Source organism: Numenius arquata, chromosome 19 (assembly GCF_964106895.1).
Source record: "Numenius arquata chromosome 19, bNumArq3.hap1.1, whole genome shotgun sequence".
NCBI classification, from domain to species: Eukaryota; Metazoa; Chordata; class Aves; order Charadriiformes; family Scolopacidae; genus Numenius; species Numenius arquata.
In genome coordinates this window covers 3515260-3541736 of record NC_133594.1, presented here as the reverse complement: position 1 = coordinate 3541736, position 26477 = coordinate 3515260, and the positions used below count along the sequence as shown (strand labels likewise).

General features: G+C 46.3%; 1 protein-coding gene across 1 annotated transcript in view; it reads right to left on the bottom strand.

The window, feature by feature from the left end:
- The window catches only part of PAPPA (pappalysin 1), a 180709-nt gene that overhangs the window by 39166 nt on the left and 115066 nt on the right, over positions 1 to 26477 (bottom strand). Inside the window, exons 11-14 of the mRNA XM_074161106.1 lie at positions 14269 to 14382; positions 13724 to 13859; positions 9896 to 10109; positions 412 to 580 (exon numbers count right to left, since the gene is read on the bottom strand). Of these exons, the coding sequence (XP_074017207.1) occupies positions 412 to 580; positions 9896 to 10109; positions 13724 to 13859; positions 14269 to 14382 (633 nt within the window). The remainder of the gene's footprint in view (positions 1 to 411; positions 581 to 9895; positions 10110 to 13723; positions 13860 to 14268; positions 14383 to 26477) is intronic.

Sequence of the window (26477 nt, the reverse complement as noted above, 5' to 3'; positions counted from 1 at the left end):
TTCCTCAATACCCCACTCAATGCACTGAAACACTGCAAAGGAGTTAAGACATGGTTAGCCTCAACCCAAGGAATAAAAATGAGGTATTTTGCCCAGAAACTGGTTGTGCAAAAAACCAACCACCCCACCCCAAAAAACCAACCCAAGAAACAGTTTGGCTGAGTAGAGCCAGTGAGATCAGAGAAGGCCTGAACACATATTTCAGCCTTTTGGGTTGAAAATTTCTAAATTTAGGGAACACCTGAGATTTGATCACTGTCAGTGCCTCCTATTCTGATGAGAAGCACTTGGATAAGGCCTTGTCCCAAGGCTGAGCTGAGATTTGGGTTTTAGGCTGGGTTATCTCTCAATTTCTCCACATCTGTTTGCTCATCCCTGTCCTGTGGGTCATACAAAACCAGCAGAACAAACCTGGCTCTTGCTGAGTTCATCATCTCGCTGGACTTGCAAAATGTAGCCCGTCTTGCAGCTCACGTTGCACTGGGCGCCGTTGAACCACCCACCACCCGTGCAGTTCAGCACCGCGTTCTCGATCTCCAGCTTCTGGCAGTCGGTGGCTTCGCAGGAGTAGTGGACACAGCTAGGTGGGAGACAAGAAGTGGCATTTTTATTCAACTCATTGAATTCACTCCACCAGAGCAAGCGTGTCAGACTGACAAACTCGTCACTTGTCAGGCAGCAGGTACACAGACTCCATACTGAACCCGACCCGGCCAAGGGCTCCTCACCAGCAAGCACACCCCCCAGTTATGTCTTCCAAAGGACAGGGACAGTGGTAACGGTGATGACAATGAAAGCAAATTACAGGTCTTGTGGCAAAAGGGAAGAGCCTGCCAATTCTGCAGAATTACCTTCTGTTCTGCAATATTCAACTGCACTATGGCCTTCCTCCTCCTGTACCAACATCCATCCATCCATCCATCCATCCTTTCCTCCCTTCCTCCCTCCCTCCCACAAGAGTCCTCTCCCTCCAAGAGCAGTCCTTATGCCCCGTCCAATTTTAAATCTCTGCTGAATTCAGGAGTGCCTGATCTTGCTAGTGATAAGTGTGCATGTGAGGAGGGGTTTCTGCGATAGACACTCTTATCTTTGAGAAACTCGATTTAAATCAACACATTCACTTTATTCCCCTTCACGAGGAACACCAAACATCAGCTGTGTAGCTGTGTTGATAAGCTCTTATCAAGCTCAGCAGCGTGCTGTCATTTCAGATCTCTCCGGTTGCTGTCCTGCCATCCAGAAAATGTTTCCCCAGATAGAAACTGTCTGCTCTCCCTTGTAACAGTTAGCACAACTTGTAAAAAGAGGGTTTTGTTTTATTTTTGTATACGTGGAGATGCCTGGTTGACACAAAATCTTTCACTGTCTTTGATGGCCTGAGTCAAACTTTATAGCACATGTTCCAATGTGACTATGGGGCAGTCCCCCAGCTAAAGGGCAATGAAAATGCTGAGAGTCTTAAAGCATGAGGGTAGATTTAGACTAGATATTAGGAAGAAATTCTTTACTGCAAGGGTGGTGAAACACTGGCCCAGGTTGCCCAGAGAGGTGGGAGATGCCCCATCCCTGGAAACATTCAAGGTCAGGTTGGACAGGGCTCTGAGCAACCTGGTCTAGTTGAAGATGTCCCTGCTCATGGCAGGGAGGTTGGACCAAACGACCTTTAAAGGTCCCTTCCAACCCAAACTATTTTATGTGCAAAGACGTTTTCTGAATTAGAGACAAAATTTCTGCAGTTAAGGATTCCTACAGGGTGATACACCTCTGCTGAAAAATAACATTAATTTAAATACAATTAAATTAATTCACAGGAGGGAAAGCCTTGACTTATTTCACCATTTATATGGGTAGGGGAGAACCTGAAACATAGAAAGTTACAGAAAGAAGGGAAAGCAATGCATCAATGCACATATTTTGAAATAGGTTACAAGCAAGCTCCTCCCGTCTCCTGGAAAAAGGGTTAAGAGCCACCCAGACGCCATCCACCTTAGTAAGCACAGGACTTAGCGTGTACATGGTGTTTTGCTGCGTTCAAAGCATTGTGCAGACATTATCTAATTAATTTTCATGACACCCCTGTGAGACACCTGGGCTGGTATTGTTATCCCCCTGTTACTGATAGAGGAGCACATCTGCACATGTCTCTACTGAGCTCTAGATCAGATTAAGCGACAGCATTATGTCCCTCCACGATTCATTTCTCTGTCCCAGACTAGTGCTATATGGGAAGTGCCCGCTGCTTGTAATTTAAGGTTGCTTGTTCAGTGACGGCCCTTCCCTGGAGCGCGATGAGCCATAAACAATTTCTACACTCAGAAAGATCTTATTTCCTCATTGTGCACAAAGTGTCGCTGCTGACAGGACCGAGGAAGGAGAATTCCACCTCTGTGTTGGCCAACTCCATACCCTTGTACACAACAAACAGCGCCCTGCCTGTCAGCACTACAACTGCGATGCTCATTACTTCTGCAGAACGGATATTCCTCTGCCAGAGGTGACCTACACCGAGTGATCCTGCCTTCACTAGGATCCTCCCCGTCCCACACCAAGGGTTTCACATGCTTTCCAGTCACTGCAACTCAAAGCCCGACATACAAATTTAAACTGCCATTGATTTCCCTTTGCACTGATCAATAAGACTATGGACGAGACGGTGGAAGAACAAGTGGACAGTATATCCTAGTGCCCAGGTGGTCTTCTCTTGTGGAGAAACGAAGTGAGGAGAAGAGCTATGTGCAACTGCCTTGTAAATTCCCACCATGAATCACCCAGGAGCAGGAACCACAGCCCACAGACATACTGTGGCTCCCCGAGCAAAGCGGCACCTTATTGACCACACAGCACCGCTAATTGAGTAAGTCACCGATTAACATTAGCAAGAATATCTGACCAGGGATGTTGAGTGAGAGTGTAAATGATGAGTGACGTCTTGCCGAATCTTCCCTACACGTCCCAGCTACACGCACCCATGAAGGCTGACCGTCACTTCGCCTCCCTCCAATTTTCCGAGGGTGAGGCTGCAACACGAGTTCCTCCCGTGCCAGGGCTCCAGGGACGAGGAAGTTGACTCAGTGAGGAAAAAAGCGAGCACCATTGCCAAGCCATTCTCAGAAGTACATGTTGAGAACCTTGACTGCCCATTGCAAAACTCCTGCAAAATCTGACAATTGTCTTGCTCTAAAGCTGGAAAAATAAAATAATAGCAGACCTACTTCATTTGGTGTCTTACGTGAATCAATGTGCTACACATCAGTGCAGCACTGAACTCCAACTTGAATGGCTTCAGAGGGAAGGATGAGCCTAAGAACACCTTTGCAATTTACACAAAGGGAAATCTGGAGGAACGTCACCGCAGTGGCATCGCTTCTCATTTCCATCAATGTAAAGGAGAAAAAGAATCTGGTTTCTTGAGTTCATACCAGGACACCAGATGAGCAAGCCTGGGCTTAAAAGTCCTACAGAACTGAAACGCCACAGACAAAGGCATTAAGAAACACTTATTGTGATGTTCTTCTTTCTGTTTACAAGTCCCCTTGTGGTCTTCTTAAAAGGCCAGGGAACATTTTTAGTCACCCCCTCCAGGCTCCAGATTATGCCTCGGTTAGCAGATCATCTGGGCAGCTCTCTCTGTCTGTAACTCTATATGAATGACTTCAGTGACAAACAATACAACCATTCACTTTTTGTAAAAAAACAACCACTGCCACCAAATGTTTCCAATTTAAATATTTCTGGTTCTCTAGCTACTGGTTCCAATTTGGTATCAGCTACTGTCAGCCGTAAATCCCAATGAATTTTGAAGTCACGATCTTGAATTGAGTTCCGCAAATGCAGAATTAAGAAGAAGAAATTAATATCTCCAAGTAGGAAGTTTAGACAAAGAACCCATCACATCCATATTACAGAATTGTGGGTTACAGAAGCTCTTGCATGGGTACTGCCATTTAACAGTGGTTAATCATCACATGCTCCAGAAACTATGCATTCCTTGGGAAAGAAACAATATAGAGTATCCGAGAATGAAATCCTGGCATGGGACAGCCTATCCCATTTTCTTGCAATCAAAATAGGGTGACTTCATCAAAACTGCCTATTTCAAATCATCCCTGGTCTGTCCTAACTCCCCAAAGGCACCTGGGAATTGCTTGCCAGAGTATGAGCCGGTCTCAACAAAAGCTATGTAAGGGACCCAAGGAACATTCTAATGATTTCCTGATATATATATATATATATATATATATAAAAATATATATATACATAATGAACAAGTGTTGGTGCCTGGGATATTCCCTGACAGTGTTTATTTTACCAGGGCCACCTCAGGATTCACCTGTTCCTGTGTGTGATTTCCTAAAGCGAGATTTTCACACCAAGCTGAGTGCAAGGGGCAGTGGATTTCTTGCACACTTTCCACTGTCTGCAACGTGTTAAAAACATAGATCAAGGCAGACCGTTACAATGATGTAAAAATCCCTGAGCTGAGCTGGCTTCACATGTAGGCTGAAGCTCTGAGCCAGTTTTTACTTTATTCAAATCCATTCTGCCCATCCCTAATCTAAATGAGCTCAGTCATTAGCCTCTAAATCTTTATTTCTCTGTGCCAATATTGGCCCCAATTCAGCAAGGCACTTAAATATGTGCTTAACTTCAAAAGCACGGTTAAGTCCCACTGATAGATTTGACTACAGGGGGATGTAAGCAAATAGCTAAGGGCTTTGCTAAATTGGGGTCTTAGTGACACAATCCTAGAAACATTTGTATTTTAACATGTTTATAGAGAATTATAACAATTAAGCGGAACTCTTCCTTCCTCACATAAAAACAATCCAGGACTTCCTCTTTTGAAAAGCTTACAGCAGCCAAACTCTTTTCCTAACCCTGGGGTCAAGCACTTTTCCAAGAACTCATCTCAACATAGTGCCCTAATTATTTGTTTCCTTCATGATAACTCTGACGTGTATATACGCAGAGGTGAGCATAAAAGCTCCTGGTATATACTTCTTATGAGAAGAGCCGCAACATTAGCTATCCTACATCGGAAAAACTTCCTTTTCCACAGTTCAAGCCAGCCTGGGCTGCAGGTCTGAAGTGTACTTTGGTGGTGTTCTATGCCACCATACACACAGTTCACACAGAGGTAACCTTCTGAGGGTGTTTCCAACAGATTTATCCTTACAGTGAGTTCATCATCTCCTCTGTAGAGGTTCCCCTAGAGGCAAGAGCAGGTTCTCTCTCTCTAATCCAAAGACACATGCACCATATTGAAAAGCAAAGGCTGCTACCCACGTTCCTTGTTGTAGGAATAAAAAGATATCAACTGCAAAGGTGGCAATGAGTGTATCTTCTTCAGTCTTCAGCTAAAACACATTGGCCTCTTTCTTCTAACACAAACTCTCAAAGAACATCTACCCGAATCCTTGGGGCTCGATGGGGCCTGGTGAACCTGTGCTGACTGTGCCACTGGAAGAAGGATTAGCCCTTTCCTCTTAGGTGTTTGCCTTCAGATCTGGTCCATGAGAGTGACCAAAAGAGTAGTGTCACCCATGGTCCCTTCAGTGACCTCACTGCCATACCGTTGGGCTCGACTCCGATAACAACGACAACGAAAACTTAATTCAAACCAAAAGGGTCAGGAATGTGGAGAGAGAGATTTACAGAAAACACTGGATCCAACCCCAGGTGAGCTGTGGGGGAAGGAGAAGCACGTGCCAGCATGTCCCCTCTGCTGTCCCCACCACTGGCAGGCCAATGTTCTTCCTGGGGCCGTCTCTGCCTTCAGCCTGCCTGCCTCCATGGTGTGAGATACCCCTGCCCGGGGGGCTCCACGCTGAACCGATGAAGGTCTGGCAGCCCCTTTGCCCGGCCAGCCTGGGAGCAGAGCTGTGTGCCCGGCCATCAGCAGCCCCGCGGGTCTCCCTGCCACAGCCTGTCCAGGCGAACAAAGGAAACACATCGCCTTCCACTTTAATAAAAGCCAAATGATGCCGTTTGCCAATTACCAAAATGGGGCGAAGGTTAAAAACCCATTGAATTATAACACATGTCACGGACCAAAGCTTCTATGATTAACAGTTCTGTGAGAAATTCATTAATTTCACCAGAAGCAAGCTGACAGAGATTGCGCTTAATGACAGAACGCAGGGCAAGGGAAAGGCAGCTGAATCGGGAAAGAGAAAGCTGCATTAAATCACAAAAAAAAAAAAGAAATGAGGAGACCCTTTTTTCCACCCCCTCCCTTATAAAAAAAGAAAAAAATAACCAGTGTCAGAAAGGGTGGTTGCATTTGTTCCGCTGCGGAAGATTTATCTTCATCATTTCTCATAGGGGAAGCTGACAGCAGGAGAGGACAAGACAAAGAGAAGAGCTGGATGGGCTGTGTCTCCCTGGGGCTCGTTTGGGGCAGCAAAGGGTGACACTGGGAGGATGGCTCTCCGCAGAGGCCAGGGCGAGGACAGGCGGTGGCATCTTGGCCAGGAGTGGGGCTTGGTCTACAGTGCTGGTCCCCCCGGCTGTCAAACGGCCAGACGTGCACACTCATGGATGAAGGTAAACCCAAAACCTCCAATGCAGAAGCAATTTTGCAGCCCTAACAATTAATTTGTACCAAGATTTAACCAAACAAAGAAAAGGAAAACCTTTTTGCTGCACTAACTTGAAAGTACAATGTGGAGCACGCACACTGGAGAGACTGGGCAGCTCCAGGGGAGGGGAGGTTTATCTTCATTATAAACATGGAGCTAGTGGAGGATAAGGAAGCTCGAAAGTCCTGAAATCCACAGTTCTGACAGTCGGATTGGGGTGTCTACCTGGGTTTTCACATCTCCTGCCTGCAGCCTCCAGGAGAGGAGCAAATGGCACCAGGCAGGACGGAGGAGGGGACAGGTCTCGGGAAAGCAGCAGGGAAAGCAGCACTTCCCAAACACCACTCTGCCAGGGATGGAGACCCTCAACTGATCTCTCCTACCCGGTGAAAAAGACAAAAATCTGCTTTCTGAGGAACTGCTGTCAAAGGCAGCCCCAAGGCATCAGGTTTTCTGGCTGCGCGGTGGGAAATGAAACCTCTGCATCTGCACACCCAACTCCACCATCCACTCCACGAGGCTAAACAGGAAATAATAAAAGTAAAATGATTTGAGCTATAAAGAGCAAGAGAAGAACTAACTGGGCCGTTATAGCTGTCTAAGGATGTGATGTGAAAATGAAGTGTGCCATTTTTACAGCACATCTCCAGCAGCGAGGTAAACTTCTGCTGAAAACAAAAAAGAGCCTGTGGTTCAGCTGCAGCCGAAAAAACAACAACTGGAAAAACACAACCAGAATTTTTTTTTTTTCTTTTTTCAAACGCTCTATAAACGTCTTCAGAAGGATGAAATGGATTTTCAAAAGAGCCAACGGTGACTGAGGACAACTACCTATAAAGCTCAATGGGATTTTTTCTCTTCTGAAATATTAACTGTAATACATGTTTTACGAAAGAAGAGTGAGCACATGTTTTATTTTCAGTTATTAAGTTGTCACTAACCCATGGGAGTGATCCATTCACCCTCAAAATAAAAGCTGTGTTCACTTTTAAGGGCCAATATATTTCTTTTCCCTCACATATTTAAAATCTGCACCCTTGCCTAGAAGTGCCTGTATTTGGCTGTAAATCCTCTCCAAACAAAATAATTCTCCTTAAAGAGAGAGAAATAATATCTCTTGTAGAGAGAAGCCAAAAAGCAGGCAAAAATATCCATGTTTACCTAAGGAAAATGAGAGAGGTACAATTGATGGTTACATGTACGAAAGAAAGTTCCTTTAAAAATGAAATAAAGATTTAAAAAATCATATTCGGCAAACGCAACCAGTGGGGAAAGGGGAGAAGGGAAGGATGGACAGTGTGGGACTGGTGCTCAAAGGGGTCTTATGGGAAGACCATGAGCACGAGAGGCAGAAAACCGACAACCAGCTTCTGAACTGGTTAAGAATAAATTTTAAAAAATCCCTCGTTCTATGTTCTTCCTGGACTGGGTGAAATAACAAAAGGCAAAAGATGGCAGGGGACAGCAACGGCATCACCTATTTCCTGGCTGCACAACCTAATGCACAACTTTTTCTACATCTTGGACACCTGAACTGCTTAGAGTTTCTTGTACAGAAGAAGAAAGTCTACGCGGTCACCCAAAATGATCCCACCACAAGGCAAATGGGGAGATTTTTCACTACAGCACTATCATCAATGGAAAAAATCCCACTGATTTCAATTGGCTTTGGATCAGGGCTTTATTTCAGAGAGTTTCTGGTTCCCTGACTGACATGGGAAACTTTATGATCAATCCAGCGTTGTAACCTGCAAGACCTAAAACGTTACTTTGAACGAGCGAGGCTCCGGCGGAAGTTTTTGAGAGCAAGGGGCTGAGATGGTTCAGTGCATCACGAAAACAATGCAAAAAGAAAAAAAAAATCGAGAAGAAAAGGAAGAGGCAAACGGCGGGTGATTCTTCTTCAAGAGATTTCTAAAGGTTACTTTGCTGGGCTGCAGAGGCTCACTGAAGCTTTGCCTAAGGGGAATGCATTTTTTATTAAGGAAATAACTTTCTAAACACAGAGCACTTCTAATTTCGTAAGTGAACAAATGGTTCAATTCCTACTGAAAACTTGAGAGGGGGGAATGTGGTCCTGCGCCTCAGCCCTCTCGAGCTCTCCGTTGCTTCTCACCATCTCCTTCCAGTGGGTCTTTCTCGCTCTTTTTCTGTCCCCGCTTCTGCATTGGGATTTGGCCAAACTTCCACAACTAAACTTCTCATCTGAAACTTGATCCGGCTGTCTTTGGGCCTCTGCATTTATACAACCTATTGCACAGAATGATCAGACTCCTTGAATCTAGGTCAGAACACACTGACTGGATTGATTTAGCTATAGATATACTCTTTTTTTTTTTTTTTTTTTTTTTTAAATTTTATTTTTCCCTTCCCTCTCCCCCTTTCTCAGCCTCCCGCCTTTCCTGGAATAAAAGCAGGTCCTCAAAACAAGCCAGAACATTATCAAAAAACCTGACAGCTCGCTTAGGAGGCTGAGCAGAGGTTTGCTGGGATATGCAACTTGTTTTACTATTGCTGCCGCTATGGTATGACGACTGCTCACAACTTTGAATTCACAAAGGAAAAAAAAAAAAACAAAAACCCATGATTCTTTCAGGGGTTTTGCTAAATTCTCCCCTCTTCTTTTCACTGCCTCACTGAAAGGATCCATGAAGCTGCCGCACCAGAGGCCACAAAAGGTCACAATCTCTGTGGGATGCTGTAAAGCAGAGACTGAGAGGGGTTGGTGGTGATCTATTGATGTGTCTGTAATAACAACAAGAATAAAACGGTAGCCATAAACCTTTCATCCTGGGGGGTCCCACAGAGCTTTTCAGAACGTGGGCTGGATCCAGAGAGGTACTGAGGACCCTTACCCTGCCATAAAAGCAACAGGAATGCCAGTGGCCAAGCACCCGCCACACGGGGCTGAGCACCTTGCCGGATCTGGCCCTGCCAGGGCACAAGCATCACTTTGTCTCCGCGCGACTGCTTCCGTGGGAGGTCCCTGTAGCACTTTAACAGCACAAAGCGGTTTAGATTGAAGCCGGTGTGTGAGCGGCAAAAACGATGCCATACTGGGGAATGTATGGAGAGTTAACTGGCCCCAATTCCAAGCTTGGAATAAATGAGGGAGGAGAAAGGAAGAGGAAATAATTCACTAACAGTATCCCGTGCGGGTTAAATGTCCCATCCATCCTGATCAATGAGAACACTGCCGGTTTTTTACCAGCGACACAAAAGGGTCAGCAGGGTTCAGCTGCGGTGCCCCCCCTCGCCCCCCGGCGCAGGGGCAGTGGGTGGCGAGGCCGAAGGCAGCAGGCTGAGAGGCTCACCTCTGCTCCGCTGGGCTGTAGGTCTGTCCTCGCTGGCAGCTGCTGATGGTGATGGGGTCGAAGTTGTGGAAGGAACGCAGGGCCACCCCGGAGATGGCCACAAACTGGGAGCTGAAGCTAATGAGGACAGCCTGGGTGTGATAAAAAGGGTGACTGAGGTCATGGATGACGGGGATAATCAGGGGATTGTTCCTGCAGCTCAGGACGTGGACACCTGCCAGAGGAGAGACAAGATCAGAGGAAGGGTCAGACTTAACACAATCGCTTCCCCGAGCCGTGGGCACTTCAGAAGCATTTCACCCATAGGAATGGCCCTATAGAGCTGAAAAGTTATGGTAAGCTGCCTGGAGGGGCTTCCCAAATCACTCCGGAGAGCTTAGCAGAGAAGCATATCCCTCTGGACAGCTGAAGAAAGGCTGCCATTCTCTCCGCGAGCGCGGCAGGCTCTCAGAGCAGTTTCTTTAGACCACAGCTACGTTTCTATTGTGCTCTGGTAAATCAGGAGCAACCATCACGGAGGAAGCGGAGTGGCGCTATTGTAAAAACCGGCCTGAGAGGACAGTTGGAGCCTTTATACCGCGCATCAAATGGTGCCGGCAGGCTGGGTGGCTTTGTGCACCACGGGCAGGGCACCAGTGGCTTGTTTGTAGCTGTGCATGTCATTAGCACTCAGCTTAAAACTTTTTTGCATGAGCTTTACTCTAAATGTGCCCAGTTTTGATGGTTTTTTGATGGTTTTCAGCCTTAGGGTATCTTGCTCTGTGCTAAAAAAGGCGAAGATGGCCCTGGAGAGAGAAACGAGGGTGATGGATTCACTAAGGATTTTAGAGGTCATCTCATTTGAGAAGGAAATAATTGTGTCTTGGGAAAATAAAAGCATCTCAAGAGGTTGAGGTGCACAGAAGCACCAGAGAGGTGGCAAGGAGACTTCTTAATCCCTTTTCTTCAGCAGAGGAAGCATTCGGTGACAGTTGGGAAGAAATTCCCACCTTCAAGTAAAGGCAACCTGAATTTAAATGGGCCAAATCCATGGCAGGGGTAACTCAAAGGACAGACAGCTGTCGGCTGGCCTCAAAATTCATTAATTGAGATTCCCAGCCCGACGGCTGCCTGCGAAGCCCTGCCTCCACGGCTCCGTGGCATCGCTCCGAGGATCAGCTTGGCTCCCGCTCCATTCGTTTCACTGGAGCTCCCCCAGCATCGGCTTTGGCCCAGGCCCTTTGGCTACCCTGATACACTTACGAATTTGAAAATAAAATAAATTCTATTTGCATTTTTAACTGGCTCAGGGGTTTCTTTTTCTTTTTTTTTTTCCTAGTTCAGGTTGTTTGACTCAAAAGGGAAGGAATAAAAAAGTTTTCATTTTTCTCCTTAGAAAGTGATTTCCTGTGAATTAAGACAGACTTCTGACCACTCTCTTTAAACATCTATCTCCCACCCTCTACTTTAAAAAAATCTTCCTGTAATAAAAAAACAAAAAGAAAATAAAAAAGTAAACCTCTTTTTGTTTTGGTCTCTACCTGACCCTGAAATAACCTCCCTGTCTACTCGCCTCCCACAGGTCTTTTGATATCAGGTCCTTGTGGAACGGTGCACGTTTCTCACTTACAAACAGGTGCAGTTAATACTCGAAATCCCGGGTTCCCAAATTCCTTGGAAGTTTCTGCCTTCTCTGATGGAAAGCCAAGAAAGACCTTATGGTATGAGGCTGTTTATTCACTTCAATTTCATTCCTCGCACTCAGGTGGTGTCCGCAACAAAACAGACCCTCAGCACTGTGCTGCAGTTGCTGGTGTTTTCTGCCCCAGACAAGGTAAACGGGGGCCGAACGGGTCAGGTTCCTTTAATTAACCTGCCTTCATTAGCAAAAAAACCACTCAAGATAGTACAGGTGCTCATGGCCGGGCAGTCAGAGCTGTCTCTGTGCTTGCCCCTGTTTCTGTAACTCTGTGTCCACCTACTCAACCCTCAATGGCTCTTGAAAAGTACCCACCACCTGAACCCCAGGGTCTACATCCCAACCTCTCCACCTCCAACCGAGACTCAGAAGAAGCTTCTCATCATCTTCTGGGAGTCCCCATGGTAAAAACTTGCTTTAATCAAGGTGGGAAACCGCACTTCTGGATAGACTGCATTTTGCTCATGGGAGTGTCTGTAGCACACCGAGGACTGATCAAGCTCTAAACTATTATTAAATTATTGCTACTTGCTTTTGGACGTACTTTTCGTTTGCCACTGACTTCTGCCTAAAGCTGGCTGACCGTCTGCAGTCAATCCTGCACCCAGTGTGTGCCAAAGTCTGCATCTCAGCTGCAGTTTCTAGCTTGCCATGGTGATAATTCAAACACATCGAATACAATATCCAGGAAAAGGACTTAATGCCGCACCCAGAACTCAGACAAAACAGCGACTGGGAGCTCTGCCTGAGAGAGAACTGCTGGTAGCCCACCTACACCTCTCCTCTGCTCCAGGCCAGCCTCTTCTGAAAAGGTCAGAGGGGCTTTTCCATGATGAAGGCAGCCTTTCAGCCGTGAAGATCTCCAGGCATCAGGCTGAGCCGTGCCAAACTCGTGTTGCAACTTCATCAAGGATTTCAAAACCTAACCCTCAGTTTCCTCTTTGCTCCTCTTTCTTGTTCTCTTTCTCTCACAATCTGTCTGTCTGTCTCTATAAAATGTCACATTAAGTATTTGTTGGCATGTCTGTGTCTCCATCATTTATTTCTCAGAGGGAAAGAGCTATGTGCCACTGTTTTGCAAAAGGAGGAGGATAAAACTAATCCAGGGGCTCTGGCAAACTGGGAGCGATCCTGACTCAACCTGCACGACTTGCTAGGAATTTCTGTTTGTTCTCAGAGGACAGACACCACACACACCGTCTTTCTTTTCCTCCACACCCCACCAAATTATATTATCCTGGACAGTCATCCAGCACCTGCCATTTCCGTGTGTCCCTTCTCCTCCTCATCACTAGCAGCAAGTTCATTGGGTTTCGGCTTGTCAAAATTGCAAAGCTATGGTAAAACAGAAACCCCAGGGAAGGGGGTTACGTTTCCTTAAAAACTGCTCTCGGGGAAACACATCCAGCTTTGTTCCCAGTGGAAAAAAGGGCAGGGGACAGCTGGAAAGGGATTATGCAAGTCCTACCCTGACACGGAGTTGGGAGCTAGAGTGAGCTCCGAGGTCCTGGAGCTTAAATGCAGCCAGACTCGATTCACCAGGGACAACCTTCCCAGGTTCAGGAACCAGCGAAAACCCAGGGTAGAGACAGAAATGGTCTCTCCTGGCACTGCAGCACAAGTAGCAGGTCCATGGCCTCTGGCAGGCACATCTGCTCAAGGCCACGCAAGCAGCCTGCAAAGGCACTGCTGGTAGACCTTCATCAAACCTGAAATACTTTGCATGAAAAAATTTTAGCCATGAAATAGCTGTGGAAACCTCCCTGCAAGCAGGGCTAGAGGTCTGGCCAACTACACCTTGTGAAGTCCCTCTCTCCTCTCCCTGCTACCAGCGGTTCTCCTGTACCACTGTCAATGTCTCTCCAGGGAGGTGTTGTGTGTGAAGCATTGAAATAGTGCTGATTTGAATGACTGAAGAGGAACTAATCACTTCTGAACACAGACTGAACAGGTATGAAGAAATGTCTGTATAAAATGATGGACTGTTTTCAACAAACTCTAGTGAAACTCAAGTCTTGGAGGATTAAGCAAGCACTTTTTTGTGTCTGATCCTGGAAAAACTGAGCAGGAGTATCAGTCAGTTTGTGAATGGGGATAACCGACAGATTAAGAGAGCAATAAAGAGAGAGTTGAATAAAATACAGTCTTACCAAGATCGTGGCTTTGCTCTTTGGTGTCAAACAGCTGCACACCAATGGTCTCCTGCTTCTGATCCAGGTAATAGGTCCCATCAGTGACCAAGTGAACCAGGACTGCCGCAGCCACCATAGGCTGGGAAAAATAAGCCTGGGAAAACAAAAGCCCCACAAGGGCTGAGGTGGAGAACTGTGGTGGGCTTTAAAAAAACCCCAAAAGTCAGTCCAGAACTTTTAAAATAACAATTCCCATCCCGGGTCACACAGAAGTCTTCTCTTCCAATCTCTCCTACACAAACTAGATAAACTCGGGTCAAACAGCCCTGCAGCTGGAGGCTGTGACCTCTCAGAAATTCAATAGCCTGGTCACAGGAGGGGACTTCACCACGGACTCTTTAGACAGTGCTCAGAGGCTTTGTTTTGCTATTTTGCACTAAACATTCTTCAAAGAAAGGAGCAGCTTGGCCCGGGGAAGGCTGTCCCATAATATTTTGCCTGTTGGAGAAACTTTGTACAGACAGGCAAAGAGGAGACTTCTGAATGACATGTGTACATCCTACCTTCAGCCAGAAAACGGTCTGTGTCATGTGGGAGTACTGGAAGTTGGCCGTGCAGGGATACCAGGCATACTGAGAGACACCATCGTTCAAGTCAATCACTTTAGTTCGACACATCTGCGGGAGAGAAAAGAAACACCCAAACAGATGTAGGTGACAGCAGGGAAGGACTGTGACTGTTTAAAGTGGGAGAAAAAAGTCCAGGTGCACTGCTAGAATAAAATAATACACAATAATGACGTTTCTAAACACCATGAAATTATTCAAAAGTTAAGTTTCCACCTCAATAAGAAAAGCTGAAACATGAAAAGGGGCTAAAGACCCACAGAAGCTGGATGGCAGCCAACAGTTCCCTCTTAATTTGGTATGTGGTCTTTGATGGTGTTGAGAGCAACTCTGCTCCCACCCAAATGGACCACGACTCTTCCCACTGGAGGGAAAGTGAGGATCGCTTCCAAACGTACCAGCTCAGGGCACAGCCAGGTGCTCTCCACAGTGCCCAAGCAATGGCCTATTTAAACCTGCCTGTTACTGTAACCCCAGGGAAGCCACAGATGGCCACGTAAACCTGGAAGCAAGTGGAGCCAGGAAAAGCCTCTCTCTACAACCTAGTTTAAGCAAACTAGTTTCTTGTTTTGTTGACTAGTTTCTGTAGGCGGAATCACCTTCTTCCTGCACCTACAGCACCTTCCATGGCAGGCAGCAGTGGGATCACAAGCAAACTGCTCTTTTCAATAAAGAACAAAGAAATGAATCCCAAGTGCAGGCAATGGACGAAAAGCTCAAAGAAAATGCCTGAATTTAAGTACCAGAGAGCCTTGCAGTGCCGCCAGTATGTAAGATGTGAAAATGAAGCTGCAAGAAATGCTAGGCTTAACCCTGAAAGCACACTGCTCAGTGGAGCTGCTTCAGAAAAGAAGCATGTATGACCATAGCCTGCATTCCCCCAACAAACAGGAGAAAGGAACTGCCCACCATGCAAAAGGCTACAACTGCCTTACAAGGATGCTTCCAGCTGAGGCTTTTGGGGCACCTGAAGGTACCTGTTAAGATTCACAACACTTTGGTGAACTTAGTGACTGTCATCACCAGAGACAGGGGGATAAAGGGAATTCCTTGTGGTCACACAGTATAGTGACAACAGAGCTACGAATGTAACCCAAGAGGCCAAACCATCTCCAGCAGTCATGCTAGCCACAGGGAGCCCAGGACTGGTCACACAGGCCACCTGCACTAGGTGCCAACTGGAGCTCTGTACTCTTGGGGTCAGCATTAGATTCCGTTCCAAGACCAGAGCCCGGACCGAGCGATCAGGTGGTGATGTGCTGTCAGTAGAGCTGCTCCCGTAAGGAATTTCCCTGATTATTAAAACAAAAAGAAAACCCTGAAGTGAAACAAGAGAATTAACAGAGATGTTTTTAACCATTCAAAATCCTGTGCCCGCTCGGTAATTCTGCAGGGAACTGCCCTCTGGGTCTCGGCAGACAAAGTCTGGGCAATGCAAGGAGAGCCCGGGATGCCTGGGAAGGAGAAACCAGATTGGCTAGAAGTGAGGTAATCACCTCTATAATCTGAGTCCCTCAAGATCCAGCACAGAGGAATCCATGGGCAAAACATAAATCAGCTTTAATGGGCTGGAAGAAGATTTTTAGTTTATTTATTTTTTAAAACAACTGGGACCAAGCTTCATTGAGGCTAGCCAGTGGATAGTGTTACATTTTACAGCAGAGCAAGCCTTTACATAAACTATCTTTGGCATTTGAAATCCAGGCCAGCAATTCGACATGTACCATTTCGCAATTCTCCCTTCTTGCATTTTCAGCAGCCTGTCTCTTGTTGGGAGCATGGTTTTTATTTTAATACCTCTCCAACTAGGGAATTTATCTTAGCCACATCTGCAATTTATATGGTCAGAGAGCTCTTTGACATGAACAAAGGTCTCATTACTTTTATATGGTTTTGTTCTTCTTCTTATATCTCCTCCTGCTCTATTGGTCCAAAAAGGTGGTTGAAAGAAACAAAAGTACTGGCTTTGGTGCATTTTAAGTGCCACATAATGGATGAGTGAAAACCTGTATTAAGAAATCACCCAGACCTTCACCAAAAGTTTGAATCCAACCCAAAATAAACTCCTGCTGAGGTGGGTTGGAAATCTCTGATAACTTTTAAATGCCTTGTTTGATTTGTGTGCGTGTGTGACCTCCGGCACTTTCTGCTTCTGCCTGAGAATATCAGCAAAAATCTTAATCTTGCATAAAGAGCCTGTGTTCAAGACATTCAGCTGAGGTGTGCAGCCTCGGTAGATTGGTCTGGTTTGAGCAGGTCAGATAAACCTCCTCCTGCCGAGGCTGATCCACTGCTACCAGGCGTGTGTATCAAAGTGGTACTGGGGTAAAAAGTTCCTTTACGAGAAGAGTACAATAGAGAAGTGTGGGAAAAGTCTAACAGACACGACATTAGGAGTGGCCACAAGAGCTGCTTCTACGCTAGCTGCTATCTAGTAAACTCAGCTAATGGCAAAAAAGTTCTTTAAGATTTTGTAATAACAATCTGATTGGATGAACAGTCCCATCACCTACAGACCCCACCATCTCAATAGGCTCTAACGCACGTGGTAAATACATCCCCTTTTCAATTCTACCCAGTTACTGAGTGTCACACCACAGCTGCACAGTCTGAGAACCATTTGCTGGGAGAGCATTTCACACCTCTACTTTCAAGGCATCCCCAGAAGATGCCAGCAGCATGAAGGCACTTTATTACTGCAGTGCCACCACTTTTAAGCTACAAGTTCCAAAGGCCTGGAAAGGCAGAGCATCATCTTTCCTCAAGTCTACAAATTCATAGGAATTCAGGCTTATGAGAAATAATTTATTTCCTAACATCTTCCAGTTTGCTACAGTGATGCAAAGCAGCAGCTAAAGCACCTGACAGCTGTGGAGGGAAGAAGGGATAGATGTACTGTTCATTTCAGGGTGTTACCAGACACTAAAATATTTGCTTTGAAGAATGACGGCATCACACAGGACTCAAAACTTCGCTCGCTGGGGTTTATCCAGGTTCTCAGACCCACACAGCAACTGGGATCCACAGGAGCTTAGTATCTGCTCCAAAGTATTCGGGGACTATTTGTGTCTACTTACTGGAAGCCCATGTCATACCCCTCCCTAGGAAGCTGCTTTCAATTAAAAGAGCTGATGTCTGTTCCTCTCGGAGGTTCTAATCCAGCTCGTCTCCCACCCACACATTTTGTACACAAACATCGAGAGACAGAACGAACAAGGCCAGAGAGCACTGTGGGATCTTCCCACAAGAGGGAATGCCTGGAGGATTCCCTTTGACTGATTTATACAACCTCTTGTCAATCACAGGGACAACATGTTCTTCAAACCGCCTCTCCTGTTTTCCTCCTCTTACTCAAGGGGACCGAGGAATGTGTCAGCCGAAAGGGAAAAGTGATATATCGGGAGCGCGTAGTTCATTGCCACATCTAAAACGCATTTACTATTGCAATCGACTCCATTTCCTCATAATGTTTTCCTTCAAAGTAATATGGGAAAATTTGCTGAAGAGCAAATTTTGGAAGGCACCCTTGTGAATGATTCCCAGCCGTCCCATGACTTCAGGCCATATTGTGTTGTGTTGATGGGCTCCTGTTCCAGACCAACTACAGATTAAGGGTCACTGGTCCTGCAGACTGGGCACTGACCTGATTGTGCCCAGGGCATGGCCCCATTGCAACCTCCTAGGCAGCACTGGGCTTCTCCAGGCCTGAGGGCCCCATCTGTAAAACAAGGATGATATTCACCCACATCACACGGGTAGCTTGAGGGTAAAAGTCATCAGCCACAAAAAGATGCTGGAATATTACAAAGAGAAGGGTACGAGTGGGTTAAACACAAACAGATGCCACCCCACTCTGTCCTTCCCATCAAGCAAGCAGAGCCAGACACCACAGGCTTTGCATAAAATCCCAGAATCACAAAATGATATGGGGTTGGAAGGGACCTCTGGAGATCATCTAGTCCAACCCCCTGCCAGAACAGGTCCACCCAGAGCAGGTTGCACAGGAACGTGTCCAGGTGGGGTTTGAATGCCTCCAGAGAAGGAGACTCCACCACCTCTCTGGGCAGCCTCTTCCAGGGCTCTGCCCCACTCACAGGAAAGAAGTTCCTCCTCATGTTTAGATGGAACTTCTTATGTTCAAGTTTGTGCCCATTTCCTCTTGTCCTGTCACTGGGCACCACTGAAAAAAGACCGGCCCCATCCTCCTGACACCCACCCTTTAAGTATTCATAAGCACTGATAAGATCCCCCCTTAGTCTTCTCTTCTCCAGACTAAAAAGAGAACTAAACTAAACTAAAAGTTCCTCAGCCTTTCCTCATCAGAGAGATGTTCTTATCCCCTCATCATCTTTGTAGCCCTTTGCTGTACCCTCTCCAGCCGTTCCCTGTGCTGGTGGTTCTCATCTCTCGCATTGTGAGATCAAAATAATTCTAAATGCAGACAGGCGAAGCTGCTATTTAAGCGAGGACGCTGCCTCCTCAGCTCTGGCACACGGCTGACGGCGGCTGGAGTGGACGTGCCTGTCTGCATGCCCACGGGCGGCCGTAAACAGAGCAAATCTCCCGTGCGCAGATCTGTCTGCTCCCAAAATCCCATCTGTTCTGTCCTCCCATGGTGGGGCTTCCTCCAGACCGTGTCTTCAAGCCAAGTACAGCTTTGAAGGGCCATCACATCATGAGCACTTGTCCATCAGGCAGCTGGGAGCAACCCCCTCCATGGGGAGAAGGGTGGAAGTGGTTAACGTACCCCAGATGCAAGGATTTCCACTGGGGACTGTGCTGCTGCCACTTCTGCACCGAGACAGACAACGCGGTGGGTTTCTGGGATGAAACGGGCTATACCCTGTCCCATTTGCAAAACAGCAACCACAGAACAAGCAGGAACAGGCTCTGAAGGTAAAACCCCCGGTACCATCTCTTTGTGGAGCACAGAACATCCCGAGCGAGGTTGTACAAGTGCACGGGAACACTCATGGACTGATGTGAAACCCACGGAGGCACAAACAAGGACGTATTCTTCTGTTTGAAGATCCAGCTAAAGAACAGATTTCAACCATAATACTGAAACCTAATTAATCTACGATTTTTAGCCGAGTGTTCTGCAGAATGTTATTTATATTTAACTCAACACACGCCAGAGAATCCCAACCATGACATAAGCAGCATTTTAACACATCTCTTACAAATCAAAACTTTCTCTCTCCATTGCCAGACATGGAGGCTGGCAGTCACCCAGACCTTTTATTCTTAAATATGTTATTGTTCTCGTTGACCTAAGGTTAATCTTACCCAAGGATGAGAAACTACGGTGCAGTTGCTAAATATCAGAAAGGTTCCTGCCTGTTTATTGCCCAATATTCTAAGGCAGCTTGACTGCCACATGGACACCACCCAGTTTGCCGACTGCCGCACAGACCTCCAATCTGCTCTGAAAGCTGTTGCGCTGTTCTCCTCATTTAGGCTGGGAATCGGGTTGGAGTAATAGAAATAACGAAATTGCCCACATTAGTGAGTGCTGAACCATTAAAAAGGGTACCATTTGAGTTCCAACAAACACCTCAAAAAGCAGCCAACTTCTATGATCATTTCAAACCTCAGGAGCCCACAGAGCTCAGACAGAAATTGTACACACAGGCTCACTCAAGGGACACCAGAAATTTTGCTCTGGGATTTCTTCTAGATTCTAGTCAGAAATGCTTTAGTCTCTTTATTAGTGCTCTGGATTTGTCCTGTCAGAAGATCTGAGTCAACAGTTGTCTGCCCAACTATGAAAGTCATAGGAGGTCATAGAAGGTCATTTCAGGTTGGCCTTTAAAACTTAAGGAAAGCATTCAAGGTTACTTTTTCCAAACTGGTACATATATTAAATTTTTATGGGCACTCACAATGAGTTTAAAATACCTTGTTGTGTAAAAATAAAACCAAAATCCAAATCCAAATCCAAATCCAAAATTCAGCAGCATAGTTTATAAGCATAAGATGATGAAAGTTGTGTCTTGCCTCTTTCAATAGCCTTCTTACCATCTTGTCTGCTGCTTCTTCCTCAGCAGCAACTTTCCCTTACCTCCGATGCTCATAAACTGCAGCTTCTGCTCCAAAACTCTCCTTGTCCTGTGTCTGATAACACAGTTTTACCAAGTTTCGTGCTCTTTGTCTGCTTTTCCCTCTTTTCATTGCGGTACTTAAAGGTCTGATGGCAAAAGATGAAAACCTGCAGCATGTCCTGCTCCAGGACAAAGGCATGCAGGCAGGTGATCAACAGAAAACCTTTATCAACTGGAAGCTGATAAAACTTCTGGGGTAACACACTGATGCTATATTACTCCCAGATTCAGTTGGCTCAGAAGTAAGAGGAAATTTCGTCTGTCAGTTTTCCCCGTGTAATGAAGAACAGGATTTGGCTGTGGGATTGGGAAGCAGATTACGTCTCCTGCAGGATGAAATAAAGCCCCGCTGCCAGTTGCTGTGTCCAGTCTCAGCAAAGCCTCTTCCCCTTTGAATCCAGAGCTCTGACGGTGCCTGGCCCTTGCAGGCAGTATTCAATTAGCCTTTTACTACAGCCCCAGTTCTCAGCTGAAGGTTTGGCTGGATTTTTTAGTAACTGGAAAGTGACCTTTCCGTGTATGAAAACACCGCAGCATGATATGACATGGCATCAATAGTTCATTTGCAGTGTGACACGATGATAAATTCCTCTACTCTACAATAAAAATGATAGCGTTCATTTCCAAAGGGGAATTTCCTTGGGTAGAGTTTTGGAAGTAACACAGGGCCGTGATTTTTTTTTTTTTTTTTTTGGTCAAATAAGTTGGTTTAGTTTCAGGACGGCAAATAGGAGCTACAGGGATTTCCATTAGATGATGGCCCAGATTGCATGTGTATTCAATGTGTGTTATTAACTGTAGCTTTCTCAAAAAATGCAGTTATTTCACTTCCAAAGAGTCGGTATGAACAATATATTTCAATTTTTAAATCATGCAGACCTGCATTCTTTGAGCTTCCCTTTGAATTTCTGTTATCTCCAGATTCAAAGCAAACTTCATTTAAAACTGGTGAGTTCAAATGAAAATCACACAAAACCATAAACTTCACATGGTATACCTGAAAAAACTGTAAATCAGTTCTGACTGGCCCTGTCCCAAACCCACATTGGCTTTGACATCCAGCCAGGTGTAATCAAAATATCTAGGATGGACCTGTGGAAAAAACAATATGGAGTTTTGATTTTACAACAAAAACCCTAACCAGATGATTTTTGCATGGTTCAAAGGATCGCCCCAAAGACATCACTTGAGCTGGGGCCAGAAACTGCAGAAAAGGAGTGAGAAGAAGAGGAAATAATTACACTAATGGGATTTAATAATCAACTTTTGCACTAGCCTATGAGTAAACACCAGCATTTGGAGCTCGTGACTGCAATTTGTACTTGCCCCTGCTCCTTTTGCCATTCAGCAACGCACGCTGAAAGGATGCGAAAGCAAACGATGGCTCCAAGTGCACAATAACGCAGAATAGTCTCATATGAAGCACAGGAAAGCGTCACCGAGCAATTTGCCATGTGCTCCTGTTTATCCATATCAGACGTTTGTTATTTCTTCCAACACAGCAATAGGACATAAAGACGCTGCTCTCAAACAACAGCATCTTCCACCCCGGCACTGCTGGGATCTTACCGAGGAGGTATAATTGTTAGAATTAGCCCTGAATCACATTCTTCTATTATGTTCAAATTCACAACTACACCTACCAGTAGAAATAGCAGCCAAACGCAACCCGCCAGACAGACAGCAGAAAGAAACGGCGCCCAAACAACACCTTACACCTTCAGTTTTGCAAACACCAGCCTCATTAAAGCCAAAAGACATTTTCAATCCGCAGCAAAAGCTCCCATCTACAACTTCCACATCGCTGCTCGCAAAAGTGTGAAGGCATTATAGACTGATAAGTGCTTTAGCAGACTGTATATCCATCCACTGGAGAGCGAGGTTAAACAAATACAGTAGCCAGAACATTATTGTTGGCTGCACACTCGGGTTCCCGAACTGCCTGTCTCTAACTTGAACCAGTCGGGTCCACTACAGCAAAGCCTGCAGAGAGCCGCGGGCCAAGCCTGGCCGTGGGGGTGCTGCGGCAAAGGAAAACAATCCCATCCCATAAGCTTTTACCACTGATGAGTAGAGCAAAAGCTTTTTTCTTTTTTTTTTTTTAATCCCCTTTGACTGGAGTGTTTCGTTCAGGAGCAGCCGGCATCAGAATATCAACCTGTCAAAGGGCAAATGCGCACCACACTTTAGGAGGTCCTTAAATGTATTTTTATTATTATATTAGTGGATCCAACTCACTGGATTCATTGTAGTTTTCCTGGTTTGGCACCCCTGCAAGGCAAAACAGGATTGGGCTTGTTACAATCCACTTGGTAACATCCATCCCCTCCTTCCTTCCCAAAGCTGGTCCTCTAAATTTGCTTGGACAAAGAAAGCACACAGCTAGTTTGAGAAAGCCCCAAAGTAATGACAACAAATCCCTAAATAACTTCAGCTCAATGAGGAATTCTCCAGCAGAATAACACTCTGGCTGAGGTGGACAGAGATGCTTAGAAACACTTGGGCAACACTTCCGATAGAGAGACAAATAGGGGAAAAAATTAAATTCAGCCACATCTTTTTCAGCTGTCAAGGAGGGGAAAAAACCCCAACGCTTTCGTTGCCAGCATGGTAGGAGCAGACCCTAAATGTCCCCGTACCTAACCCCACCTCCCCGGAACAGCCCCAAGAGCACACGGGGCACAGGAGCAGATCCAAGAGCTGTGAGACAACGCAGGTGCCACCAGGAGCTCTGAAGATTGCTCGCTAAGCTTCGCCTGCAGCTGAAGCAAACAGCCGTGCAGTGGTTAATGTCAGCTCTGACCACATGATCACATTCAGGAAAGGTCAAAAGAGTGATTTTTCATTTAAAAACATCTGTGTGTTTAAAGAACAAAACTTTCTCATGTGCAGAAAACCAGGGGTTTCCAGCGCTTTTATTTCCAGAGTTAAAGTCATGCTTTTCAGCTTTGTTTAGGGTTATGGACCATGTAAACACGCTGTGTAAACCACACGCAACCCTCCTCACACAGCGTTTCCACATGCGAGGATAATTGGGGGTGCAAATCTCTCTCTCTCCCTGGCTCCTTTTCCCTCCCCGAGCCGCTCGGCTTCCCACACCGCACTCCCAGCGAGCCAGCCAGACACCCCGTCGTTGTCCTTCCCTATATGAAGACGTACACATGCCTCTAATCCTAAGGGTATAAGTCTGCTCTGGGCTGTCAACAGGCCTTAATTGGATACATCCAGGGAGATGATGCATTGGGAAGAGGCCCTGAGTTTAATAGCGAGAGGGAAGGCTGCGGCGGGGCTCCCGGGGAGAGCACGGAGCAGAGCTTCCACGAGCCGTCCCAGGGAGCCAACTACGGTTACACCTCGGCACTCAAAGCCCTTCGGCTTCCCATCCAACTAGCCACCTCTACGTCAGCGTGCATTAATTAAGATTAAACCCTGCGGCTTGTTCTTCTTAATACCTGAAGGCACGGCTTGTGGTATGCAAATCAGAAGGTTCCTCCTTGCTTCACCGGGCTTTTCCCATGAAACTGTGGAGTAACCAAACCGCCGCCACGCAAACAAATTCCTCTGAATGAGGTGGACCATCCAGGGAGAGTCCATAGAGCAGCAGGCAGTTGCTTCCTCCAGCCCATGTACATCTCCACCCAAGCAAAGGCTTGGCTGCAGGTGTCTGGGGAAGCCCGTCGCTTCCCTCTAACCTCTTCCCATCGCTTCCCAGGGTTTATTAGCCCTGGTTGCTCTGATAAACCTCAAACTCCAATAAATTAAGCCAAAATGACCACTTGGAGCATTTCATCCTTGATGTCCCAGGCTAGTAGGGGAGTTCATAGAGAATCCCAGCTGCTCCCCTGCTTACCGCAGGGACTGAATTATGAGCATCGTCTGTGGGAGGAAGCTGATGGCTCCTTCAGCCTCACTGGATCCCAGGAGCAGGCTCTGGGAGGACAGACTGGCAACACAGAGGGTGGAGGAAATCATGGCTGCTCAGTTTTGGCCTTTCCCACCAGAAACAACTGGGAATCAGTTAAATTTCCATACAACGAGGCTTTCCTTTTCCAGCAGGCAAGGGTGACAGTGTAAACACGGTGCAGCGCACCAGGAACAGATCTGCCCTGCTAAAGGGCAGAGTTTTCAAAGATATTTGGTTGGAAAGAAAGGTGGAAAGAAGGTCATCTAGACCCTGGGCATCAGCTTCCCCTCTCTGAAAAGAGACCTGTCTTCTCTGAAAGCAATGAAGCAAGGGTTAATTACCAAAAAATTAGGAACATAAGATCCACTGCCCAAAGTGCAAAGTGTAAGGATTTTGGCCCGATGACCAAAATGGCTAAGCAGAGCTTGATGTTCTCCTGAAATGAGGGCTTCTCCCTGTGAGTAGGTACATGCACAGGCAGATAACAGCCCCGATCATGCAAATAACCATTTCCCAGCACGAATTACAGTTTGCAGCCAGACCCTGAGGCTACGGTGGAAACCCAGGCGTGGGGGAGGTTCCTGCTGATAGCACGGGGAGCTGGGCCCACTTACCAGACAGGTGAATCATCTCTTCTTATCAGATTCACCACCGAAATGACCTCAGAGGCAACAGCAATCCTCCAACTTTACAGGCAGTATTTCCAAAAATGAGCACAGATTTGGGGTTCCTCAACAGTTACGGCTCCAACTAAGATTTAGAGCTGCTCAAGAGTTTATCCAAATGGTCCTCAGTTTTGTTTGTTTTCTTTTTAAAGCAGATACTTCTTTGCAGGTGGGGACAGAGGGATTGACTGGAGAGACCTTCAGGACTCTGCTGGGTAAGCACCATCCTCCCAAAACCATGCCTTTTAGAGACATCTCAAGATGAAGACCCTAAAATTGATTGGCATTCAAAATATGAGGTCTCTTATGACAATGTGGGCTAAAATGCCTACAGTACTCCAAACAAGTAGTGCAGACAATCCTTCATTTAAAAGAAAAAATAAATTCTCCGCTCCTGGCATGAGAAAGTTTACTTTCAGGCTTAAAGAAATGATCGTGTGGTTTTGGGGATGGCATTCCGTTCTGCTGAAGAATAGCACCCTGCCTGCCTGTATATCTGTGGCTTTGTAGCTACATTACAATCCTGGAGAGCTCTGTTTACATATTTCACATGTTTTCTTGTGCAGAACATGAAACCAAATTACATAGTAAAGGCCATTACGGCTTCGCTCTTGCACCCTTTTCCATCCTCTCCTTCCGATCACTTGTTTTAATTCCACCCAAAACAATCGACCGGGTATTTTTAACTGCTCTTGGTTGACTGGCAAGGCTTCAGGCAGGTTTATTTGCTGTTACATGGGGAAATCATGCAAAATCTGGTGAAGCTACATGCCAGGGGGGTAGGGAGAAGAGGGCCGGGGCAGGGGTGGGATGAGAAATGCCGAGAACACTTCATGCATGAACAAAGCAGACGTGTCGATGCATTTATGCAAAATCATTCTGCTCTGAATGGAGAGGGACCCAAGACAAACAACCCGGATGGGATGCAGGAGAGCTATCCCACGCTTGCGGCTGGACATGCTCTGCATCTCAAGGCTCGTGAGCAGCAAGAACAGACAGAGAGACTGGCAGGTTGAGGGGCAAGGGCCGAGGAGGGGGGTCTCCTTTCAGAAGAGCTCATACTAACGAGCACCGCCGCTGCCGTGGGGTCCGGCTTTCCAGCTCGCTGATGCCGGGGGGGTCCAAGCTGTTTTCTATTACTGCGTGTCATCTGGGTGGGTGGCTGGGTGTACAGCAGATATGATCATAAAATGGTAAAGTTACTTCCTAAAGAAGCACATAATCCTTATTATTATCCAAGACAATATTCCTTTCTTGCCTTTCTTCTCGCCTCCAGCAACAACAAATGGCACGGAATTCTGCTCTCGTTTCGTTAGTGGTAAATGTCTTCTGGTCCTAGGAAGATGGGACCAATTTCCAGCACCTGAGGATTTTTGGTTTGACCTTCATCTCTGAAAAGGTCAGACTGAACCTCTCTGAGACTACTGATGGCTGCTTTGCTCTCTGCATCATCCTTTGTTTCTTTTATCTATT